Genomic DNA, 27213 nt, shown 5'->3' with positions numbered 1-27213 from the left:
AACAAAACTGTACTTTAATAGAGAAGACCGGAGAAGAAAATGCTAGGTGACAACCTATGGGAGAAATCAGCAAAAAAGCTAAAGAAAAAGAAACACTACTGTCAGCTAAGAACTTCTTGTTAAAAGAAACAATCACCAAAAATTATAGGAGAATAAAGATTTTAGGATACATTGTAAATCTAGATGCTATTGACTTACATGGATGGTGGCCTACCTTTGAGCAACACTTAGCTGTAGTGGTATATGCTAAATATTGAAAGCAAGAAAAAAATCCCAAGCAATAAATGAATCCCTTCTGAGGAAGGAATACACCTATATTGGTGTTAAGGAAACAGTATCAAGACAGGATTGTTTTATTAAAAAATGGGTACCCTTTTAAAATTTCTGCAATCGTAAATTGGTTACAAGCAAATGTATTTCACAATGCTACTACTATTCATATATTTTATTTCTCACAAAAATATCGCTTAAACCTAATAAACCTAATAAAAGCCTCTTTAAACCAAACACCACCTCATCCATGTACCAATGTAATATCCAATTACCGTAATCAAGAGGAAAATAATTACATTTCTATTTCAAAAGCTTTCCGCAGGATCTGTGCAGCCTGCTCAAGTTATCCCTCCAATTGCAACCACTCTGCCTAAAGCCACAGTGAAATAAACACAAGTAGCCAGTCATTAGTTCTAACCAACATTCACTGTAATATAGACTTGGTGAAAGTCTGCCACTCCACAGGAATCTGGTGGTTTTCTTACCTGAATAGATGTTGTTAGAGCCACTGGATGAACAGCCAATCTAGTAGTAAGAACGTAGCATTCGAATATGGGTAAGCGAAATATTTTTAAGTAAGAGACCATTGTACCAAGGCCAATCCCTTTGATATTTAAACCTACAACTGTGCTAACAAGAATACCTCTACCTTCACTGCTGAACTTAAAATACTGACCTATTAAAAATGCTCTGCCCTATTAACATTTATTTTAGATGTATTACAGATCAGATCCAGTTCTACGTTCCTTGACATTTTCTTCAATGTTCACCTCTGTACCTTTTCATCCTGTTCCAAATGTGCAGAAGAATACGGGTGTTAGAAAGTCTCAAGACGCAGATTTTTATCACAGGAACGAACTGTCCTAATCACCAGCAAATCTTAGTTCGAGCCGAGTCTTGTTCCATCCATGGTTCTTGCTGTGCTGCACCACTCTTCCCTTCTCCTGATACTATGTTCTGGCTACCTTGACCATAATCATATTGGACAAGGAACACGTCTCTTCAACACCCTGCACAGCTCTCATCCATTCAACTGCAAGCTGTACAAAAGTCCATGTACTTATGCATACACGCATGGAAAACGCAATCCTATCCATGTTTACTCAGAGCTTTGCTCACACCCCACTGTGCTCAGTGTAGCTCATTTCCAGGCAAGTGTGAAAAGAAGTGCAGTCTTAGTAAAGCTTTCTGAGATGTTTAAATCTAGGTTCATTGCAAGGACATGGATAACAAAAACTCTGACATCTTTTCTAATGGTAACCCAAAACAGAACTAATCCACCAAATATTGAATCATGAAGCTGACACTGGAAATTTCTCTTTTAATATCACTCCATCCGTATATTAAGTGTACTTGGGCTTTGAACAGCAACTTTACAAGGAAGATGGTGTCACTGGTTGGTTATTTAATGCTCAGCCAATAATTATTTTATATCAGTAACTGAGAATGCAGAACTGTAAGTCTGAAATATTGCCAAAAGACTGCAAAAGCATGGCAGCATCAGTAATGCAACAGGAGAGAATACATGCAATGTTAATGTGTTTTACTGACCATATGAACATTCCAAGGGAATCTATTTGTAGGACTTCAAAATCTTTCACAGTGTTCCTTCTTTTTTGTGTGTGTTTGTGTGTACCATGTGTTTATGATTCTGGATAATTCCTAGGAAAAACGGATGTATCATATTCAATGGGAAGTACCCTGAGGCTGCTGACTATATAAGACTGATTGTATTGCTTTGATTTGCCGATCTGTATTTTCAACACACACACACACGTGCTGGAATGAGCAAGGACTCTCTGCTTGTTATAACCAGCCACTACTATGAACCTCCCTCAAATTACTGTGAGACAGCACTGAGCTCAAATAAGATTGTATGTAAATAAATAAATAAATAAATAAATAAATAAATAAATAAATAAATGCAAGAACATGTAATTCAGTAACATAAAATAATAAAGAAGTAAAAAAATAAAGACAATATAAATGAATAAAAATTAAAATTAAATATACACACACACATACATATATATGCAAATTTGGGTTGTTTCATCCACAATCCCTAGAAAAAATAACTATGATTTGTTTTATTTATAAGTATTGCCCTCGAAGTCTTATGACTCGAGGTCTTATTGTTACTTGAAGCTGGAAAGACTGCTAAGAATTTCACAGAGTAGCATTTTTCACAGGAGGCATTTGAACACTGCCATCATCATTAATATATAAAATAGTTTTTTGGCACACAGCTGAAAATAAGTTTGTCAAGATGTCTGCCAAGACAATGGTTTTATGCCTTCATTTATAAAACAAGGCTTTATGCCCTTATTGTTGTCCCAAGGTGAGAATTTTGGGTTAGGCAGCTGTTCCTGCACGTGCCACATGATGGATGGTGGAAGGTACAGTTGCTAAAATTCAGCCTTCTTTAGATACTGCACTCTAGCCTAGTCCAAATGAACTAGAATTCTAAACTAATAAAAGCCCAGACGTGCTAAATGATGAAAACTTGCCTGGTACTTAATTTAACACATTCATATTCCCAGGATTCTACAGTGGTTATTGAATTTCCACCTAGCTAGCTGCTCAAACCTACCCATTTCATTGAGCATCCAAACTCTGCTTCACCTTCCATTTCCTCCTAATCCACAATATTAAGTTCTTACAATTTGGTGTGGAGGGGTGAGCTGGGGTGGGGGTGGAGAGAACAAGAGGAGAGAGCTATTTGTAAACCAGTCTGTAATATGGCACACACAAGAAATCTGAATGTGTTTTCAGGGCAGTCCGTTCTATGGACCAGAAGAGGGAAAATATCAAAGCAAAACTTTCCCAGCCACAGATTGTAACATGGGATTCAAAAGCAGTCAGCTTGGCCGTATGCTGGCCAGCTATTGCTAGACAACTGTGCTATTTTTGGTATGTGCTGCTGCTGCTTCATTGTTCGGCTGTTTGGGTTTTATTTTGCATGGTTTTGCATTATTTTAGTGGTGTTTTCGTTAGGTGCTTTTTAAAAATTTGTGAAGCACGGTGGTATTTTTGGATGAACTGCAATATATAAATAGCTTAAAGGGGAAAATGCAGCTGAAACTGTGGATAATGAGTCCCCCAGACTTTGCGTTCACACATTCCAAGGTTATACAGTGGTACCTCGGGTTAAGTACTTAATTCGTTCCGGAGGTCCGTTCTTAACCTGAAACTGTTCTTAAACTGAAGCACCACTTTAGCTAATGGGGCCTCCTGCTGCCGCCACATGATTTCTGGTATCATCCTGAGGTAAAGTTCTTAACCTGAGGTAATGTTTCTGGGTTAGGGGAGTCTGTAACCTGAAGCGCATGTAACCTGAAGCTTATGTAACCCGAGGTACCACTGTAAAGCCAAAATGGTAATCTTACTTTGGCTATGGAACCGTGATCACTGTTCCTTATGTATAGATAATAATTGCTTGCTTAAAACATGGCCGTTTGTCTGTTTTGAGTGCTGCTTTTGCATCAGGTAGATAGGCTGGCCTTCCAATTTTCATTGGGCATCAAATTCATTTAAGCATCATCATCTCCATAAAGTACGATGTAATCTATCACTCCAACCGGATATTTACAGACATTTTCAGCAAATGCAAACCATGGAAAAACACAAAAGACAAGTACCTCCATTAATCTAGAAAATTAGCCTCCTTGTCTTTTCTAAATGCAAATGAAGCAGTAGCCATAGTTGGCTGCCAGATTTTGGTTACGTGTTCTGATTACTGCCTCCCAAGAGTTATGGAAAGATAGGCAGATCTCCTATTGATATGTGCAATCAAATTTCACAGAATAGCAGCCTGGAAGTACAGCTGATAAAACTATACCCAAAAGATAGCGCGAGTCTAGATCGGATTACAGTTATGATTCAGAATGTGGCGCACGCACGCACACACACACACAAGCATGAAAGTGATGCTCCAAGTTGCATCAGATCCAATTTCCAAGTTAACAATGCATAATGTACTAGTTAAGATTATTCTGAATGGGAAAAAAGAAGCCTCACAGATATACACATCTCTCCAGTACTGAATAGAGGAAACGGTCGGAATATAACAAAATTTCAAAAACGGAAGACTTTGTGCCTTTATATCAATGACCTTCTGCTGCTGTAGAGCTGGCAGACAATTGCTGCAAGTTATTTTTGCACAGGCGCAATAAGGAGCAAAGTTATTATCTTTATCAACACAATTGAAAGTTACCAGAACATGTCCTGCATAAACCCTGTTGACTTTGCTAGAAATGGGAGATAACAAAATCAATGATGGAGGGGAGGAGAGAGGGGAGGAAGAAGACAGCCACCTTCACAACACACTGTAACCTTTTCCAATAAATGTTTTGCATGTTATAAAGGTAGGCACAGAGAAATATATATATATTTATATAACTGTGGTGTGTACACACACGAGTCCACCACAGCTTCTTTCCAGAAAGCTTGTGAAAATAATGATAATTCTCCAGAGAATTAATGATGGGGAGGGAGCAGGGAAGATGTCACAGGAAGAAAAATGGAATATATGACCTACCTTGCAGAAGGGCTCCATTTCGCTTGAAAAAGGTGCTTCCTGGCCAAATAGGTGGACCTGATGTGCTGAAGGCAATAAAAAAAAGAAGTGTAAAGAAAATCTTTATGTGATTTCGCAGTTGGCATAATTATACCTTCTTCTTCCTTTTTTTTTTAAGTGTGGCATCTGTTTCACTGTGGTAAGAACACAGCATTTTGTTTTTAAAGAGTAGGGCTTAGCTCTTCATTAAAAAAAAATAATTATTTAACTATCACATTCTCTTCACAAGAAGAAACTCAGCCCAATGTCGGCCCACACACTTTTAAGAAGGGAGGGAAGAGAAATCTAGAAACAAAAATATTTCTCCCACACACAATTTTTAAAAAACATAATAAATTCATAGCCTGGCAAAACATACATTAAGCTTACTTCTGAAATGCAAAGATGCTTTACACACTCACACTCTATAAGCCAGATCTCACTTCCTATTTTAAAAAGTATAAACCAAAAGCAGCATCTGTTGCTTGCATACACCAACCGTGAACCAGATGCTGTTTTATTGCAACCTAGAGGACAACTTCTTATAGTGGCAAAGTCACGGGTCTTGCCGTGTGCAATCTTCTGGAAATTAGGCTTCACAAGTAGTGGTGTGAATTTTGAAGTTTGCACGTGTATATATCAACATGTGTGTGCACAGGCATTCTGCCTATGAAATCTGTCAACAACTATGTGTGTGTGTTGATGGATCATGTCTATAAATGTGTATGTGCACAGGTCAAATCGCATGATGTTCTACAAAGGTTAACAATTTTCTCCAATTCAAAGGCTTTGGGGTATCAGAATTGGAGAAAGACATTATCTCCTCTTCAGCTTAGAAAAACGGTTTTTTAAAGCTATATTAGATGCTCTTGGTTAAACCCTGTAGCCATTTCATCACACAATGCTTAAAGGCAAAACACACCCACACACCCACAACGCTGTGAGATTTGGGGCCAACTTGAGAGCGGCCTATCTAATCATCAATGGCATCACTGTAGCTAGGAAACAACTCTTGATACGCAGAGACTTGCAGCTTAATTTCAGGTTTGCGGCACACTATCAGCACTAAATCAACTAACCAAAGACATTTGATCCAACAGATAAATGGAACTATGTCCAGTTATTTTCTTAACTTCATTGACATGAGGACGTATGAAAGTTGAATCAGGCAAGGTTTACGATCTGCCACATCCCTGCTCTGCTCTGTCTTAATAGATAGAATAAATTGCAGCTAAGGAAATAGATGGAGGCACAAACAGTCATCATCTTCTTACGGAACAATCATCACATTACCGCCAATTTGCACAACCTTTAGATTGATGATTCAGCCCAACCTTCACATGTCTTCATACCCACTGCTGGGCAGGTTTTAATTATAGTCATAGCAGGTGTATTAGAGAGGATTAGTTGCTTCTACAAGCAACAGCTGAGACCCCCCCCCCCACAATAGCCAACATAACTGCCTTGCACATGTCAAACACTGCATTCTGCATGCAAATATGCCCTGCATCTATATTCAGATGCCAAATCCTTTCTATCACACCATTTCAGCCAAAGTACATATTGCCTAGTTTGTTCAAAGCAACAACAAATAATGTGTGCTAATTTATTTATTGTTGTATGTCGCTTTGGGTTGCATTCTGTCCTCACTGTTGTCACGCAGATTCCTGTGGGAAGCCAACAAGCAGATCCTAAGCTCAACACCACTCTCTCCAGCTGCATTTCCCACTGACTGGTTTCAGAGGCACCGCCTCCAACAGAACAGTCCTTGTGGCTAGCAACCATTGAAACCTTATTCTTCATGAATGAGTTCTGTCCCGACTTCCCTTTGGTCTACTACAGGCTTATAAACCTGGAAATGGTAAGCTTAAGGGGGAAAGGAAAGAGAGGAAAGCATCCATTAGAGACAAGATCTTTCAAATTAAGGGAAAAACATTCCCTTAAATGGGATTCATCTTCTGCCTAAATATAGAAGGGTGAGTATTTCCCTCCCAGGAAAATGAATCCAATTTAGAAAAAAGAAGAGAAGGAAAAGGCTATTAGTGCTTGACCGCAACTAGTTACACAAGAAAGGTTTTACACGCATGCACACACTCGGTCACTGCAGTTGGGTGCCTTGCAACATTCAAGCGACATACTAAGTGAATAATGTGAGAACAGAAGCCTCTTGTTTGTAACCCTCCATTTATCCAAGTCATCACTATTTCACTTTAAAATTAGGTTTTAATTTCAGTTATTATGTGCATTTACTCAAGGAGAAGCAAAAACTTTCAAGTACAGCACAAACTGTTTTCCGTGTTGAAAAAGGGGGCCTGATGATGTCATCATTTTCATGAAGTTCCTCTTAAACTTCACACAAGATACACAGGCCCACCGCAGAGTTGAAAAGTTAAATTTTCTATCCATTACAAGTGATGGCATATTATTGACATATTAAAGCCAATGCATGTTAAAACCAATAATGGTTTTAGTGATCATATGGTCTTTTTCAACTTTCACCTCTTAAATAGGTTGTAAAATCATAAAAATCAACAGGCACTTTGGATACTTCCTGATTTTTTCCACTCTTAAGGCAGCAATATGAACATCTAACCTGGCCCAAACCTCAACAAATCTATTTGTGATTTAAAGGGGTGGGGCAGTGAACTGAGGGCATTCAAGAGAAATGACAAAAGTAAATACTATATTGGCAGCACTCATGCAAAACAGGTTTTTATCTGAGTCACGAGGGGGAGAAACTGAGCCACCAAGAACAATCAACCCCTTTCCAAGAAACCTAAACCCCACCCCTGCTAACCCAGAGTTCTCTGAATTCCCTGCACATTGGCAAAGCACCCAACACTTCGTAATTGTTCGTACAGGAGTCACAAGGTCTAGCACAAGATGGCACTGGGCAAGGCTAGCAAAGCAACCATTTTGGGACAGATCCTGGTGTCACGCCCCAAAGAATTTCCATCCATGGGAGACAGAATGCCTCAACACGGCTAACCACTGCTTGAGGAGGAGGAGCGGTTCAGAGTGGAATCAAATTTTAGGTATTTCTCCAAAAGGGAGGAAAAAACCCCAGTACATACATAGTCCAAGACATTCTGATTACCTGAAGTCTTGTAGATTATCTTGTATGTTTTTTTTTTTTATATTGGCAGGGGGTTTAAGGGGCCAAAGTTCAATGATAACAGCAAATTCTTTGCACGCAAAGGGTCCAAGGTTCAATCCTTGTCTCTCCCACCTCCCCACCCCTCAGATACGGCTGAGAAAGACCCTTGCCTGAAACCCGGAGAGCCACCAACAGTCAATGCAGATAATACCATGCCAGCGTCATGAACTGGCTGTATGCAGAAGAGCGGTGGGAGGCACCAGCCAGGGAACCCCCCTCCCGGGGAAGAAGGCTCAGAGCCAGAGGATTGGTGGTGGGTTGGTGATGAGTGGTCAGAGGGAGAAGGAGGAGGCGTCGGCGTCGGAAGCAGAAGTAGTGACAGGGTTTAGTGAACAGGAAGATGTTGCAGCAGGGAACAGTTCAGACACCGAGGCAGAAGCGGGGCTGGGGAGGAGTAGGGTCAGGAGACAGGGAGATCGGCTGCAGAAGAAGCCAGGGAGTCTCCCCCTCCTGCTGCGACAAGCTCCCCTCCACCCTGGTCTCCTAGAACACACAAGAGTATAATGAAACAGCCAGATCAAGGGGAGGTTGCGTGCAGATGCAGGCTGAGACTGCGTGAGAAAGACCTTGGAGAGGAGGAGTTCTAGTGAGCCTTCTGTCCTCGCAAATGCTTCATTGGGGCAAGACCTCCAGTTGTGGTTTGCTTCCTTGAATAAAGAGTTAACTTCACTGGCCTATGGTGATTTATTGTTTGGTTGCTGACCTACCCAACTCCAGCTCTGAAGGCTATCTGACTTGGGTAAGGAAGCCACTTGTGTTTGACACCAAGGGTCTTATAGCCCTTCCCTTTGCAGTCTCTTGAAAAGGTACTGCAGCCAGAATATGGGGAAATTGCCACACTCTTACACACCCAAAGTCACTTCACTAATCCAATACGCTTAGTATATAGTTCCCACTGGTAGCTGCTTTCCAGGCAGGGAACCCTTGCAGCCCCACCTGGAGGTACCAGGGGTAGAATCTGGGGCCTTACTCATGCAAAGCCAAAGCTCTACCTCTGAGTTACAGCCTGTCTGCATCTTGATTGCAGAACTGCTTTCTGAGTGCGCATGGGGCTCTTTGCATCTTGCCCAACAGCAGCTACTGTTCCAACATAAACCAAGCCCAATACTTTATGACTGGCAGGAATTGAAAGGAGCTTAGTCCTCACAGCTAGTCATCAAAGCGGGAGAGAAGGATTTGCAATCAGGAATCCATCTACACTTGTGAACGCCAACAGGTCTTACTAATGTTCATATCTATGTTTATAAATAATCACTTGGCAATCAGAAAACAGCCTTCAACAATGTACAATACAAGGATCTGCTAATGTTCAGGGCAGGAACGAGGTAGAAGCAGGATTAGAGACTGTTTTCTTTAGCCAGAAGTTCTACAAAGAATTACTAATATATAAAACCTAGTCACAGCCTAGTCTACATTGCAGCATTATAAAATTTTGAAATTAAAAATGAATATGTATGTCTTGCCATCGCTTTAGTAAATTTTGTTAACAAGATAAAAGAATTTACCACTCCTTCTGACAGCTGCTGGCAGTTAATATCACAATTAGGTGTTACCTAGCAACAGCTAGCAGTATTCTTCACAAGTCAAGGAAGAGAAGAAACAGAAAAGTAACTGGACTAATTAAAATATATTTCAATATTTTAATGTGTTTATGCCAAGACATTTAGGGCACAATCCATCTAATGTTCAAACACGTTTAAAGTCTACTGTTTTGAGTATTTAAAAGTGCTTGAACTCAGGAGGGATAGAGCTCATAATATTTTTACTACGTTGTAAAATAAACTAATGTTGGGGTTAACAATTTCTCATTATCCCCAGAAACTTCTTCAAGAAATATAAACTAATTGGAAATAAACAAGTTAAAATCTTCTCACCTCCACCCCGCTTCAATGACAGACTGGCTTCCATTGTTAGCATGCAATTCTCCTATTTTCATATTTGTACAGCAATCTTGCTGGGTGACACACTAAGATCTAAGCTACTGGAATCATGCCTATATAAATTTCGGAGGAGCCCATGCCTCTTTTCCCATGAACAGCAAACAGGAGTACTAACTAGTTTTGAGTTTGTGTCCCATCAGCAGGAACCTGCTGAAGTCAGAGAAACGACTTACTTCAAGAACAAATTTATATATACTGCTTGGCTAGTATATATATATAGTATATATAAAGAGCGGAACTCTCTGGTTCTGCAGCAGAGTTCTAGCCGTTGCCATTTTCTTAAAATAGTTTTCAGAAGACGTGAGCAAAGGATCAAAAACACCTGAGTCCCTCTTGGGTTACTTACAACATATCCAGTATAACTTTGGAGAAATACATTTTCAAATCAAGCTATCTAGTTCAAACACTAAAGCTTCCCCCTCTGTTTTTGCTTCTTTCTGAGAGTGCTGTTAAGATTTCTTTGAAAGCATTTCCTCCTCCTTCTCCACCACCACATTTTACTTTGGTGGCATTTGTAGGGAAGTTGCCAAGGGAAATTAGGATGCCAGACATGTTCAATAAAGCTGTGGGTTAATGAAACAATGTTTAGAAACGTTTCCTTCTGCAGACAATTTTTTAAAAACAAAACAGCAGCCCGTAATTTGTGCACAAATGTGCTCACAAGTAATGGGCCTGACTGGTAGAGGCTCCCCAAGACTTCAGAACTGGGTCTCTCCCAGCCTAGCCCTTTCCCTGCAAAGGGCATACATTTAACATTAGCAATTACATAGGAAAGAGACTGGAATAGTTCAAAAGTGCTGCCAAAAACACAAAGAAAACACCCTTCCCAAATCCACGAAGCTCAGTGTAATTATCAGGAAGGGATGGAGATTTCCCCTGCAAATAAAGTTAGATTAATAAAGTTGTTAGGTTTTTATTTTTTATTTTTTATATCTTAGAAAAGCGACTAAGGGCAGCAGCAGCAGCGAGACGAGGGAGCATGATAGATGTTAACTGTAATGGTTTTAGGGGTTGCTCGTGCGTATGTTGTCACCACTCCTGGCTAGGTTACCTGGGTGAACCCTTTCTGTCTGGACAGCCACTCACCCGTGGCTGTCTCAATCGCTGGCAGAATCTGTCAGTGGGCGTTTCTTGAACTTCTTCCAGCAAAGAAGTTCTTTGACGCCTAGTCTCCTCCTACTCTCCCTGCGCGGAAGTCTTCTGCGCAGGGAGGGTGTGGGCAGCGGAGGACCCGTGCTCTCCCCGCTGGTCTCCGGCGAGGAGTCCTGGAGCCCCCTCGCCGATTCCCCCTTCTGCCACCCTTCTCCACTGGTGCTACGCTGATTTCCTTCCCCAGCAGATGGGCTGCCTCTCTCCCTACTGGGACCCTCTCCGGCATCCCTCTGGAGCCTTCCCTCCGCCTCTGGCTCCGATGGCAGTTCCCTGACATTAACAAAATTAAGATCAGTGCAGAGAAAGTGAACACAGATAAATCCCTTCTCCCAAAACACTAGAATCCGAGTTGCACGCATAAATTGACTGTCAGCCGGTTTGAGTCAAACAAAAGAAGCACTTCTTCAACACAGCAGGCAATTAACTTACCTAATTCATTGCCACATGGCCTCTAGCGCAAGTATCTTTTAAGACAACTTAGATAAATCCATTGTACAAAAAATCTATTATTTTATTATTTCTTTTTTTAAAAATCCCACCAGCCCTCATAGGGCTCATTCCCAAACCCCATCTTATTCTCACAACACTACTGGGAGGTAATTTAGCCTTATACTGGGATCAGCAAACTATTTCAGCAGGGGGCCTGTTCACTGTCCCTCAGACCTTGTGGGGGGGGCCAGACTATATTTTGAAGGGGGGAATGAACAAATTCCTATGCCCCACAAATAACCCAGAGATGCATTTTAAATAAAAGCACACACTCTACTCATGTAAAAACACCAGGCAGGCCCCACAAATAACCCAGAGATGCATTTTAAATAAAAGGACACATTCTACTCATGTGAAAACATGCTGATTTCCAGACCGTCTGAGGGCCAGATTTAGAAGGCGATTGGGACGGATTTGGCCCTCAGGCCTAAGTTTGCCTACCCATGGCCTAAATAGATAGCAATTGGACCAAGGACATCCAGTGAACTGTATGAGGATTTGAACCTGGGTCTCCCATGGCTACTAGCCATTACAGTGGTACCTTGGGTTAAGATCTTAATTCGTTCTGGAGGTCCATTCTTAACCTGAAGCACCACTCTAGCTAATGGGGCCACCCACTGCCCACTGCCCAATTTCTGTTCTCATCCTGAAGCAAAGTTCTTAACCCGAGGTAATATTTCTAGGTTAACGCAGTCTGTAACCTGAAGCGTCTGTTACCCGAGGTACCACTGTACAACTAATCATTGAACTTCTCTGTTCAGAAGTTGTGTACCTTTGATTATCAGTCGCTGGGAACAGTATCATGGGATGGCTATGTCCGATCGTGCCCTTCTTACGAGTTGTCCTAAGGCACATGGTTAGCTATCACTGAAGGTGGAAGCTAGGATCGTGCAACTCCTTGGGGCTGCAGCCAGAGACCTGTGGTTTGCCCTGTCAGTTCCTCCACCAGATAAGAACACAGGCTCCAGTTCTCTCTGCTACTTGCTGATCTGCACCAACTATCACATTTCTGTTACATCCTGAATGGGCAAAAAGATCGTTACACTAATCAGTCTGCCTTCAAAGCAGAATTGGAAACCGCTGTTTGAACTAGAAGACAGAGCGTACAAGTCCAAGTCAGGCAATACTTTGAACCACAACAGTAACTGGAAGATCCTAAGGCAACTAAGAGACCACTTTGTCCATCCGATGCACTGTAGTCCACAAAACGTCCTACTGAATTTGTTTGTCCTTAATGTGCCAGAAGCCTTAATTGTTTTTGCTTCAACAGGCTATAACACCTATGCCACTGAATGATCCATGGTAATTCTCACGCAGTGTTCAAAATTAGCAGGGCACCAGGCACATTTTGTGCCTAAAGATTCTCCATTTGCAAGCACCTCCAGAAGTCTGGGTGCCATTTTTTGTGCCTGGCTGACACTCAAGGATTACTGAAAATGTATGTGCTTTGAAGCCTGAAAGTATAGGTCAAGGATAGACAATATGTTAAGGAGTTTAACAATAAAGACTAGAGTGTTTTGAAAACTTAAGTATGGTACCTAAACTTAAGTATGGTACCTATTGTAAAGGCCAAATTAAACGTGTATTGACCATTTCTGCTAAAAATGTATCATTTATGTGAATTGCATATTAATTCATGCTTACCAAAATAATAAATAAAAAGTGTTGCCGCCCTAGACTAGACATCCTGTTTTGGCACACACAACTCTGGTCCCAGAAGCCATTTGGCTTCTAGCTTTTCTATCTCGGTTTTTGACACTGTTATCAAGTTAGCATTGCTCAAACACCCTGGATTTAGAATCATAGAATCATAGAGTTGGAAGAGACCACAAGGGCCATCGAGTCCAACCCCCTGCCAAGCAGGAAACACCATCAGAGCACTCCTGACATATGGTTGTCAAGCCTCTGCTTAAAGACCTCCAAAGAAGGAGACTCCACCACACTCCTTGGCAGCAAATTCCACTGTCGAACAGCTCTTACTGTCAGGAAGTTCTTCCTAATGCTTAGGTGGAATCTTCTTTCTTGTAGTTTGGATCCATTGCTCCGTGTCAGCTTCTCTGGAGCAGCAGAAAACAACCTTTCTCCCTCCTCTATGTGACATCCTTTTATATATTTGAACATGGCTATCATATCACCCCTTAACCTCCTCTTCTCCAGGCTAAACATGCCCAGCTCCCTTAGCCGTTCCTCATAAGGCATCATTTCCAGGCCTTTGACCATTTTGGTTGCCAGTTTGTCAGTGTCCTTCTTTAACAGTGGTGCCCAGAACTGGACACAGTACTCCAGGTGAGGTCTGACCAGAGCAGAATACAGTGGCACTATTACTTCCCTTGATCTAGATGCTATACTCCTATTGATGCAGCCCAGAATTGCATTGGCTTTTTTAGCTGCCGCGTCACACTGTTGGCACATGTCAAGTTTGTGGTCAACCAAGACTCCTAGATCCTTTTCACATGTACACCCTGGATTTATTTATTCATTATATATACACTGACTTACACCTCCAAAATTTGACATCATGAACAAACCATACCACAAGATCTTCTGCTCACACCCACTCTTAGAAGACATCTGAAGGCAGCCCGGTATTGGGAGGTTTTTAATGCTTGTTGTTTTTATTATGTTTTTAGACATGCTGTAAACCACCCAGTGGCTGGGGAAACCCAGCCAGATGGGCAGGGTGTGTGTGTGTGTGTATAATAATACAGTGGTACCCTAGGTTAAGTACTTAATTCGTTCCAGAGGTCTGTTCTTAACCTGAAACTGTTCTTAACCTGAAGCACCACTTTAGCTAATGGGGCTTCCTGCTGCCGCTGCTGCGCCTCCGGAGCACGATTTCTGTTCTCATTCGGAAGCAAAGTTCTTAACCCAAGGTACTATTCTGGGGTTTGCAGAGTCTGTAACCTGAAGCGCATGTAACCCGAGGTACCACTGTAATAATAATCTAGACCTAGCCACAGCCCCAATATATTTACAATTAATCTTGAAAATCTGGAGGTATGTTAAGTGCACAGAGCTTTCTTTAATCGCGACCTAAGCAACCACTACACTATCAAACCATGCATATTCAAGAAAGAAGCTCAGCACAAAACTCTTTGTTGTGCAGAGTTAAGAAGTGGTTTCTCTTCTCTTCTGCTACTGCATTGCTCAGGTCCTCCAAACTTCCACAGAGCTTACTAGAGGAGCAGCTTGTGTTCTGTTTATATTTCACAGACACATGCTTTGTATCATGTTACAGTGATGGTATGCATAACCATGGTGACAGCTACTTATGATAAGTGCTACCAATCCATTTTTTACCCCTATTCCAGGAGGCCCTGAGGTGGCAGGGGGCAAAGTAACAGCCTCTGCCCTGCTATCTACAAAAACTATCAGAAGGCTATGATTAGCAATTACCTATTAAATAACAACTAATAAAAACAATTCTGCTGTGTTGTTGTGTTTTTTTTAAGGACAGCCAGAAAAGTTTATCCTATTTTAAAGAGAACACAGGAGTTCATAAGCCTGGCAGGGAAGAGTCATCTGCAGGCCAATGGCTCAAATCCAAAGCATTCGGAGGGTGAGGGAAGATGCTCTTGGCGACATGATAGAAGCTTATAAAATTATGCATGGCACACAGAAAGTGGATAGGAAAAGGGTTTTTTTTCTCCCTCCCTCATAACACTTAGACTTAGATAATTTATTACGGTCGGACACCAGCTTATAAAACACACTTGGGGGTACAATCCCAGAAAGAAAACAAACATTTAAAACAATGTGCAACGATAAAGTTAAAATTTATAAATGCGATAAGCGTACAGACACTTAAAACTTTAAGATAAGCTACCACAGAGAGATGACCCAGAGTCACCCAGTTTGGGGATTTTCTTAACGAACTAGTTTGGGTCGGGGGATGGTCTGCGCCTACAGATCTGTACACAGAATCTGGCGACCATCCGGGTTGTCTTATGATCTTTGCCTAACAGGAAAAGGTCAATTTTTTGCTTTTCTGGGAGGTCAGCTAGCCTCACCAGCAGGGGATCAATGCTCTCACTACGTGCCTCTTCATAAAAGGGACATCTGAAGAACAAGTGTTCATAACACTAGAACATGTGCAGATCCAATGAAGCTGAATGTTGGGAAGGTTCAGGACTAATAAAATCAAGCACTTCTTCATGCAGCACATAAACTATGGAACTCTCTGCCACAGGAGGCAGTGATGGCTTTAAAAGAGGTTTGGACAAGTTCATGGAGGAGAGGGCTATTGGTGGCTACTAGTCATGAGGCTGGGACACGGGTGGCTCTGTGGGTTAAACCACAGAGCCTAGGACTTGCCCATCAGAAGGTCGGCGGTTTGAATTCCCGTGACGGGGTGAGCTCCCGTTGCTCGGTCCCAGTTCCTACCAACCCAGCAGTTCGAAAGCACATCAAAGTGCAAGTAGATAAATAGGTACCGCTCCAGCGGGAAGGTAAACGGTGTTTCCGTGCGCTGCTCTGGTTCGCCAGAAGTGGCTGAGTCATGCTGGCCACATGACCCGGAAGCTGTACGCCGGCTCCCTCGGCCAATAAAGCGAGATGCGCGCCACAACCCCAGAGTCGGTCACGACTGGACCTAATGGTCAGGGGTCCCTTTACCTTTACCTAGTCATGAGGCTCTACCTCCATGGCTGGAGGCAGTAGCGCTTCTGTGACCAGTTGCTGGAAAGTGCAGGAGGGGAGAATGGCCTTGTGTTCAGGCCCTGCTTGAGAACTTCCCACAGGCAACTGTTTGGATGCTGGACTAGATGGGCCATTGGGCTGATCCAGCAGACTCTTCTTATGTTCTGCTATTATTAGGTAGCTCAGACAGTGGCTTCCGTTTGTTCGAGGCATGTGCGTTTCAAGAAGCAAGTGCATTAAAGCAGGTGTTAATGGGCTGAAGTTTCTTGTGAACTATTTTAAGCTGGGTTTGGCTTTTATTTGAAGAGAATTTCGTTTAGATCTGATTGCTGCATTCGTTAAGTAACACAAATGATCTACGCCAGGCTGGATTTCCATCCCTATAATATTTGTGTAAGGGGACTGCCATCGGAACAGGGGAGGGAGGCAGGGGGCCCGCAGGGATACAGGGAGCCTCCGAAACTCCTGAGGAGCAGTTCCTCCTCCAGCGGTGGGAAAAACCACACCTCCAGTTGAGAAGAAAGGGAAGGGGCCAGACAAGAGAGGGAAGGGCTCGAGGATCCTGCTGAGAGCCCCAGCGCCTCACCTAGCCAGGCTGGGCAGGAGGGATGCATGCCACTTCCGTCGCCCAGCTTGCGCAGAGGGGTGAAACGCAAAGAGGGGAGGCAGAGGCTTGGGGTACCAAAGTTCTTATGCTGGGGGAGAAGCCGAAAGGGGCCACTCCCGGATTCTGCAGGTGACTAAGACGGACATGTACTTTGTGGTTCTGCACTGCAAATACAGTGGTACCTCGGGTTACATACGCTTCTGGTTACAGACTCCGCTAAACCAGAAATAGTGCTTCAGGTTAAGAACTTTGCTTCAGGATGAGAACAGATATCGTGCTCCGGCGGCGTGGTGGCAGCTGGAGGCCCCATTAGCTAAAGTGGTGCTTCAGGTTAAGAGCAGTTTCAGGTTAAGTATGGACCTCCGGAACGAATTAAGTACTTAACCTGAGGTACCACTGTAGTTTGCAAAATAAAACCTGTAAAAGACAGGTCAGAGTCCTGCCTGGTTACTCAAGAGCAACCACCACCCGCACCTGACAATTTGAAATGAATGCAGCAAATTTACATAACTGCAGCCTTGGGACTTCAGAGCTGAAGGGCAAGCACTGTCTGGCCTCTGACATCCATCAGGGAATGAAGGACCACCAGGAGGATGACAAAAACAGGGAGATCGTTGTGGCCCCATCCATCAGCCAAAGGAGCTCCAGCTCCTTCCTTTCCTCCTCTCTGCCCGGAAGTCTCTAACTGCCAGTTGTCCTTGGGGGTGCAGAAGGCAAGGGGAAAGGCCAAAGGGAGAACTGCCACCCACCAACTGCTCTTCAAAGGAGAACAATCAGTCTGGGAAGATCAGCCTGGCCCGAACTAGATAGAAAATGTGTGCAGCTCAACACTTTCCTCTGGCCTTTAAAAGCTTGTTTCCACCTTATCCCTCCTCTCCCCCTTTCCCTCTTCTGTGTCTTATCTTTTGGGTTTGCTAGACTAATGGCAGGACTTGTCTCACTGTTAAAACTAAGGTCGCCCCCTCTTTAGTGTGCAGGTTTCATTCGTATTCACCGCAGTTCTCAAACCTGCCGTTAGCCGGCTGAGAATGCTAAAAGTCTATTTCGCTACTAACTTCATAGCACTTTAATACTTTCCCCAAGACAAATGACACTAATCACGCAGGTAAGGCCGCCATTCATTAAACAGCGGCGACCTTTCCACAAGTTATGCAGAAGGGGTCAACTTCCTCTCAGTTGCCCAAAATTCTTCAGATGACTGATTAGCAAATTACCAAAAGGGGAAAAGGGGATCATGCTGCACAGCACGCAAGCACCTCATCCAATCCACATCTCTCTCTTCCTCTCTCTCTCAAAAGATGTGCCACATGTGTGCAGTGGCCTTGGAAATACCTTCCAGCACCTACTTCCAGCAAACATCATAAGGTAACAGCTAACCTTGTGCAAGGGGATTCCCCAATCATCACCTCGCCCTGTGAGAAGCAAAGCTACAGGGAACCAGGCAGAGGGCCTTCTTGGTAGTGGCGCCCGCCCTGTGGAACGCCCTCCCATCAGATGTCAAAGAGATAAACAACTACCTGACATTCAGAAGACAGCTGAAGGCAGCCCTGTTCAGGGAAGTTTTTAATGTGTGACATTTTAATGTATTTTTAATCTTTGCTGGAAGCCGCCTAGAGTGGCTGGGGAAACCCAGCCAGATGGGCAGGGAATGAATGAATGAATGAATAATATTATTCCACCATGCCCCCACCCAATCTTCTTTAGAGTGCAGGGCAGCCCAACTGTGCAGAGAAGGTTTGGGGGGCGGAGGGAGGGAAGGGAAGGAAGGCTCAGTTGCATGAGCAGAAGTCCATTCTGTTCCGCTTCGGAACAGGTACAGTTGGATATCAGTCACAATCTATTAGCAGAACCGACCTTGCCGCCCTTTTTTCCTCTGATCTCAGCAGGTTGGTGATGGAATCTCAAAAATCCCCTTACCCACCTACAAGAAAATAATAATCCACAACTGCAGACTTGACGGAAGTCAAAAAACCTGAATTGCAATCTGAAAACAGGAGGGCTGTTCTTTAGGGTGGCCACTACCATCATTATGTCATCAGGCTGAGCTGTAGCACTTGGTAGGCAAACTTAGGCCTGGGGGCCGGATCTGGCCCAATCGCCATGTTTTTACATGAGTAGAATGTGTCCTTTTATTTAAAATGCATCTTTGGGTTATTTGTGGGGCCTGCCTGGTGTTTTTACATGAGTAGAATGTGTGCTTTTATTTAAAATGCATCTCTGGGTTATTTGTGGGGAACAGGAATTCGTTCATTTTTTTTCCTTTTTCTTTTCAAAATATAGTCTGGCCCCCCACAAGGACTGAGGGACAGTGGACTGGCCCCCTGCTGAAACGTTTGCTGACCCCTGCTTAAGACACTCACACAAACTCCTGGCCTGGACTGTAACATGGTCAGGAGTCTCAAGAAATCACTCACATACACAATCATGCACACACCTGCAACATCTCCCTAATTAATTATATGGTACCTTTTTGTGCATTTTAATCGTAACTCATTTTGGGTTGAGAAACACGTTATAGTAATTAAAAGTTTTCTTTTCTTTCTTTTTTAAAAAAAGAAGTCTTGAAGAGTCCTCGAGTGACCTTAAAACAAGTAGAGAGGTTCAGACCCAGATTATCCAGATAAACACTTTTGATTTCTCATCTGCTGATCCTGTATTTTTGTCTGGCTTTAGGTTTTGTTTTTCTTTTTTTTTTTAAGACTCAAGCTTAGCCCTCGGTGCTGAGATAAGGATTACAAACACTACTGCTGAACTAGAAGCCGAAAGCTGTCCATCGTGGATCTTCGGGTGGGACAAAATATTTACATCAAGCACAGTTTTAAGGGCTCAAGGACATGTTTTTTAAACATTTGGTTGGTGGGGGAAGAGTGAGAACCAAACCGGACACCTGCAAGAAAATGAAGCAAGAGTGCAGGCGAGGTTCAGATATCGTTTCCCATCTCCCCTTTCCGTAAATAAAAAAGAACAAAGCCTTTAAGTAAGGCACTAGTCATTTAGGATAGCTTGCTTAGCTGCTGGAGGGGGTGGGGGAACTGTTGGGTGTTTTGTTTTTTTTTCAAATAAACGAAAAATGGGATCAGCTGCATCTCCAAAGCCACAGGATGCTGATCTCACACTTACAAGTTTTCTAAACTGGATTGTCGCAGCAGCAGCTTGAACAAAACTGTTGAATTATTTCCTTAACAAAAGAAAGGCACTTTTAGGTCCCATAATCTCATTTCAAATCCCTTTACCCCACTCCCTACTCTTTTTTGCCTTGAAATTGCAATCCTCTTTAAGTAATCTCAAGACTAATTGGTGCCAGAATTCCAGCCTCTTGCCATTTCCACCCTCCTTCCCTTCCTCCTTTTCTAATATTATTTAGGTGCTCAGAAGATCAGGGTGCCAAAGCAGAGGGGTCCCCTGCACTGGGGGGGGGGGTGTAACTTTTTTTAAAAAAAGAACCCCACCAGAACTCTTTTTGCCAATTATTAAGTCTCACAGTTTGAGCACCAAGATTTTACAGAGGCAGGCTTCACTGTCAATTAAGGGTTTGGGGTTGGGGGCAAAGAGGAGATTTCAGTTATTTGCCTGCACAGAATGTTAAGGCAGTTTAGTTTTATTAACAGAGGCAGGCTTTTTAAAGTTTGCTTTTCTACTTCTTTTGCTTCTCAAGAGATAAAAACAGCAGCTGAATCCAGCAAAACTTTAAGATCTCAATGCAAGAAGGGAGGGAAGAAAAATGGGAACATTTTTAAGGAAATGGAGAAAGGAGACATTACAAATAAGTTAATCTATTTGGGGTTGTAAGGTGTTCATTTTTTAAAGAACTCATAGCATCTCCTTCTTCCAGCTATTTATTCATTACATTTAATATCCTGCCTTTCCTCCAAAAAGAGCAAGCTGTGTTCATTTCTCCCTGCTTACAACAACCCTAAGAGGTAGGCTAGATTTAAGACAACAGTGACTGGTGCTGGGATGGAACATGAGGCTCTTAATCGGAGGGCTGCGGGTTCGATTCCCACGTTGGGCAAGAATATTTCTGCATTGCAGGGGGGTTGGACTAGATGGCCCTTGGGGTCCCTTCCAATTCTACAACTCTAGGGTTCTACGGCTTCATGGCTGAGTGGGGAATTTCAACCTGGACCTCTTGAGTCCCAGACTGGCACTAGCTACTAGCGCTCAAAGGGAAACCCAAAATGGACAGCCAGTATTGGCAAAGGTATGATCAAAGTCTCTCCCTTCAGGGAAGAGGATATCCTACCCCCTGTGAAAAACATCTCTGTGCAGTGGTTAGAACAGGGGCGGGAAACCCTGTCCCAAATGTCAGATGCTTTCAGGAGAAAATGGCTCATGTTACTACATAATTAAAAAGGTAAAGGACCCCTGGACAGTTAAGTTCAGTCAAAGGCACCTACGGCTTCAGGCCAAGGGAGCTGGTGTTTGTCCAGAGGCAGCTTTCCAGGTCATGTGGCCAGCATGACTAAACCGCTTCTGGCACAACGGAACACTGTGACGGAAACCAGAGCGCACAGAGACGCTGTTTACCTTCCCGCTGCAGATTTACCTATTTATCTACTTGGACTGGTGTGCTTTCAAATGCTAGGTTGGCAGGACCTGGGACAGAGCAACGGGAGCTCACCCCATTGTGGGTATTTGAACCACTGACCTTCTGATCGGCAAGCCCAAGAGGCTCTGTGGTTTAGACCGCAGTGCCATCCGCACTACATAATGGCAGCAGGTGAGCCCAAAGAGGGCAAGGCCTCCTCCTAGACTACAACTCGCCCCCCTTTCCCCCCTTCTGGGCTCCACTCTCTCAAGTGAGCACAGACAGGGAACACAATGATCTGCCCAGACAGGAAAAGAAGGATGATTCAATCTTCCTATACGGCCAGAATGAAGGAGGGATCTAGGGAGAGGGCTGGGAGCTGGACTGAGAGGCCACGTTAAACTGTGGACCAAAGGTTTTGACTGCCTGGGTTGGAGCATCTGACTAAAACCAGGGAGAGCCAAATCTGAGGTGAGGAGCCAAGCCAACAATATGCCGAGGACCCCCCACCAACGCTTGTAGTATTTTAAGTTTCTACACGAGGGGTTGGCAACCTAAGGCCCATGGACCCCCGCCGCCTTCTCGGTCGGCTCCCATGCACCGTGCTAAACCAGCGTGGAGCAGAGTGGGGACTGCATTCTGCGATGCTGGCCGGCTTCCCATAGGCTGCAAGAAGCTCCTGCAGCCAATGGGAAGCTGTGCACGCTTCCTTTGCACCAGAAATAGCATTAGCGTTTGAACATGTGTGCGCACACTCCAGCCCACTGTGGCGCCTGCGGGAACCGTGAACAGGCCCAAGCCACAAAAACTTTGCCATCCCCTGTTCTACACGATCCAACGAAACGATGGAAACTCTCAAGAAGTGCCTGAGGGACAGTGGTGAACTGGATTAGACTGAATTAATAAAGGTCAAGTTCAATTCAGACAAGAAGCAGAGGTGCGTATGGGTGTGCTTGGTCTTGGGGTTGGCTGCTCCCCTGGTTCTGGATGGTGCATAAACCTGAGGCAACTCCTCAACTCAGCTTTTCGCCAGGAGTCTCAAGGATCAGCCACTAACTTTTAGTACCAGCTCTAGCCCCTCCAAGGTGATGACAGCCTGGTCCCCTGATACAAAAGGGGTTTGGTAAGTTCCAGGCTTCAGTAATTCGCTCTGTACTTTTACAGTTTGAAACACAAACACACGTGTTGTTAAGTATTTCATTATTGATCACTGTTGTAAATGGTTTTCTTTCATGCTGAAGGCTGCTCAATAACTTCATTAGTGCAAAAACGGGCTGCCCATTTGATTACAAGCTCCCAAAACATTTTTGAATACATTATTCCCGAATACTAGCTGAACGATACTGGCCTTGTCTGGCAACGTGCCCAAAAAACTTGGAAAAAACAGCAACGGTTCCACTATAAATGCAGAAAGTCCCTTAATCTCGACTTCTGTGTACCTTTGGTGCTTGAAAAATATTTAATATAGTATTTAATATTGTTATTTAATATAAAGATTTAATTGACACATATTTTTGTTTAAATGGGTTTTGTTCATACAGCTAGCTGTGGAAAGCTGCTCTGTAAGACCATTTGTGTGGTATGAAGGGATACAAACAAAAATAAATAAAATAATAATTCATAGTTGTGTTCTTCATGGGACTAGGATTTTTGGAAAAATAACAGAACTGTTTGTTTCTTCGATACACACACCAGTTACCGTAGTGATGATCTTGGGGGTTGTTCTAAGAATTTCAGTCCCACAGCAACACTTCAAGCAAGGAAAATGTCACAGTTAAAATCCATTAACTTTATTGAAGCCAGAAAAACAACATATTTTGACCGGTGCCCTCAATTGGAAAAGCAGGATAAATGTTCTAAAAAGAGAGGGTGTAAATTACACCCACTTTCAAAATTATAACCAATAGTGGAGACTAAATTAGCACCTCGCCCTGTAGGCTTTGAAGCATTTTGCTTATATAGAAAATTATTACAACCACAAGCTGCAAAATATATGTGATCCAACTGAATTTCCAGATGGTGGTCCTTCAGACACTTAAACTATTAGCTTACTAGTAAACAGCTTTTCATTCCTTGGTGCTATAAAAAGGAAGCATTAGCAAGTACAATACTGCTCTTTCCAATGCGCAAGTGATATTATTCATGTATTCAAAAGCACAGGGTACCTACAGAAGTAAATAAAACCCGTGTTCTTTAGTCAAGAGGTTGGCTTTGTGTGAAATAGGTCCCCCCCCCCAAGCATATCCTTCTTGTATAGGCAGGGCTGTCTTAAGCATATGTGGAACCGGGGTGCAAAAATTCGCCTAGCAGGCCCCCCCCCCACCTTCTGGATGGAACTGCTGCAGCTGGAGCTCAGTCGGTGTTGGAGACAGGGAGGGGGTTACAGATCAAATAAAATGGCCGAGCCTATTTCTTTGTCGCCTGCGTTCCCCTCCCTGCTCACATGTTGCCCTCCATCTCCAGCAAGGCGCCTAAAATTTGGGAGGCAGAGAAAGGGAAGGAGGAAAGTGGCAAGCCTCTGTGGGAGGCTCGCGAAAGCACGTCCGGGGAAACAGAGCACCCACTTGCTTTGGTCCCGTGGCACCTTAAGACTTTGATGACGATGACAGCCATCAGAGGCTGGGCAGGAGGGCGGGGGGTTGGGGTGGAGAGCTGCCTGCAGCAGAAGAGCTGACCGCGGCGCTCCAACAGACGGGTGGGCTCTTCCCTGGACTCAACTCTCGGGCCCCAGACTCTTGGCCTGGCACCCCTAGCGCCTATAGGTAAGATGGCCCGGTGTATAGGAGAGAGGAAGGCAACTTCAGAGGTAGGACCTGAATTTGGCACTTGGAAGCTGACCTGGTCCTTGGGTGTTTCCTGAGGTCATGCCACTCAGAAGTTCTGCTACATGCTCTCCTTTAATGCTTTTGCCAGGAAGAAATGCGTCCTTGAGCTATGATATTGCCTCTTACTTGCCCTGATTTGAGGATGAACAGGTAAGGGTGTGTAAACCTCTGACTTCTGCATGCTTCAAATGCTATTATACCACATGGCACCTGGAAGATTGCGCATGAAGGAATGTGTCCTGTAGGCTGAAAAATGTTCCTAGCCCGCGGTGTGCAAGAAGTATGTACACACACCACACATATATTGTGGTCTTCAGCACTAAAAGTTGTGTCTCCACACATGGCTTTTCAACACAAAACCTGTATCCGTATAGGACATGCATAGACAAACTCGGCCCTCCAGATGTTTTGGGACTACAACTCCCATCATCCCTAGCTAACAGGACCAGTGGTCAGGGATGGTGGGAACTATAGTCTCAAAACATCTGGAGGACTGAGTTTGCCTATGCCTGATACAGGATATAATCTTGAGTGAGCTGGTTTTGAGACTCAGCACAAGAATGCAGCTAGCACCTTAAGGATCAACTCAGAAGTTTTTAAAAATACTTTATCCTAGAGGCTGATCAATTCACCAAATTCAGAAGTTGGAGTGGGGGAAAGCATCAAAATGAAACAAGGGCTTTTTATTCCAAACTAAGCTGAAAGAAGAAGAGGAAAAGCAGCCCAGTTAGATCAGTCCAGCAACCTGTCTCCTAAAGTAGGACTTGGGAGATTCCCATTACTAGGTCTGCCTTCCATACATTTCCACCTAAGCCTATCGAAGACTAGCGGCTTTCACAACATCTTGTGGCAAGGAATTCTGTAAGCTGGCTATACATTTTCTGCCCTTAATCTATTGCCAACCAGTTTCAAATGGACAATTCAGAGTTGAAACATTTGGGGGGGCGGGGAGCGTGGGGGGGGAGAAACATCCCTCTAACCAGAAATCAATCAATCAATCAAACAAACAAACAAACAAACAAACAAATAACTGCAACATGCCTAATTTTCTAAGTATCTATGTCAAGTCTGCCACCCTGGCTGCCTTTTGCCTACACACATGAAAACAGCCAAATTGAAGAGAACGTCCTCTAACCCCAAGATCATATTGGTTGATTTGTGGGGTGGGAAGGGGCTAAAGGAAAACACTGCCAAACTCAGCACAGAAAGCCTTTTACAACTATTATTACTGCCTCCATCAAGCCAACCTTTGAGATTTAAGAGCTATGATACGGATATGAGAAAAGATGAATACAGTGCATTTCACCCAAACTATTATGTATTGGCACTTACTTTGATAGCATATATTTTGAATTATGTGGGATGATGCAAAATGCTGTTTCTTTTTCTGAAAGAAAAGCTACTTTGAAAGATTTTCCCATTTCCTTGTTAAGTGCAAGCATGTTTTCTTTTCTTTCTTTTTTTTTTTTTCAAACGAAAGAATTTGTTCTGAGGAAAGAAAATGAACGTTGGGACATCAGAAAGTTACAAAGAGAAGTCAGCCAGTGAGTCAATAGCTTTGCTTTAGCTCTGCAAACACTTTTTATAGGAAGGATATACATTCTGTGGGGATATATTACAAACACTGCAAATAGGTGTATTTCCCAGAAGTTAACTTTAAAAAGTGTTGACTTCAGCAATGGCATCAGCTGCTAAGGAAAATGGAATCATATAACTTTGCTTTATTTACAGTGTAAGTTCACAAGGACAATGTGGGTGGATTTTTGTTCTATTGGTTCAAATTCTAACTCATATGCCTGACCCCTTATGAGGCTCAGGAGAGGTAGCAACACTTAAAAACGCCCCCCATCTTCCAGTTTTCACACAATGGATGGCATTCTCTTTCCCCAAGAGATCTGCAGTATTTTTCCCCCTACCAAGTTGGATTTTTTGGTTTCAAGAGCTTTTCCTTGATGCTGCTGCTGCTGCTGCTGCTACGTAACTTTGCTTTGGTTACCTTTAAAGGTAAAGAGACCCCTGACCATTAGGTCCAGTCGTGACCGACTCTGGGGTTGCGGCGCTCATCTCGCTTTATTGGCTGAGGGAGCCGGCGTACAGCTTCTGGGTCATGTGGCCAGAATGACTAAGCCGCTTCTGGCGAACCAGAGCAGCGCACGGAAACGCCGTTTACCTTCCCACTGGAGCGGTACCTATTTATCTACTTGCACTTTGACGTGCTTTCGAACTGCTAGGTTGGCAGGAGCAGGGACCGAGCAATGGGAGCTCACCCCATTGCGGGGATTCAAACCGCCGACCTTCTGATCAGCAAGTCCTAGGCTCTGTGGTTTAACCCACAGCGCCACCCGCGTCCCACTTGGTTACCTTTAGTATGTCTCCAAAATTTGGATGCTGTGTGCTGTTTGTTATGAGTAGAAACATCTGAATTTGGGTGGCTGGAATATAGCTTACTGTACAAAAATTGCACCCATTGCTCCTAACTCACTTGTTTCCACCACCCATTTGCAGGCACACAGAAGGCTGCTCACTAGGGAATGTGCTCCTTTAGGCTGTATGCCTCGTTTAGACCATAGTTTCCCAAATTAGGTTAATGACTACACTTCCAAGCAGCTCAAGGAGCTGCAGAGGTTCTGGATGCGGCTGATGGAAGTTGTAGTCCGAAACATCTGGAGGGCACCAGGTTCGGAATATTCAGTGGTTTGGATCCAATGCTACATGATTGAAAATCCACTTGAACAATGGGACTTTCATATACTCTTTTCCCACCCGCCCTCAAATCTGCTCTGATCCTGCAGCCCTATGGAACTGATTTTAAGGATATGTGGGGCACTGGAAGGGACAAAGAGGGAGAAGATACACAGATGTCTGTTGCATGAGCAGAGCTATAGTGTTCAATACTATCCAGCATGTGGCAGAGTCCTGTGTTCTGATGCTGTTGCTGCTCCAAGATGTCGCAGAGAACTATAATAGAACACAATGCATGGCAGCTAAGTATTCAGCAGAATGAGCTCTGGAACAGTTGGCGACAAACTTCAATATTTGTTTCTCTGCA

The 27213-nt window shown here is 43.5% G+C and overlaps 1 protein-coding gene across 6 annotated transcripts in view; it reads right to left on the bottom strand.

Moving 5' to 3' along the window:
* FOXN3 (forkhead box N3) overlaps window positions 1-27213 on the bottom strand; it is a 194428-nt gene that overhangs the window by 63490 nt on the left and 103725 nt on the right. For all 6 annotated transcript variants that reach the window (XM_081912834.1, XM_081912832.1, XM_081912833.1 and 3 more), the window contains exon 4: window positions 4811-4875. In XM_081912834.1, coding sequence (XP_081768960.1) covers window positions 4811-4875 — 65 coding nt within the window. The remainder of the gene's footprint in view (window positions 1-4810; window positions 4876-27213) is intronic.

This window comes from Podarcis melisellensis (genome assembly GCF_964234715.1).
Source record: "Podarcis melisellensis genome assembly, chromosome: 1".
NCBI classification, from domain to species: domain Eukaryota; kingdom Metazoa; phylum Chordata; class Lepidosauria; order Squamata; family Lacertidae; genus Podarcis; species Podarcis melisellensis.
This window is presented reverse-complemented; position numbering and strand designations above follow the sequence as displayed.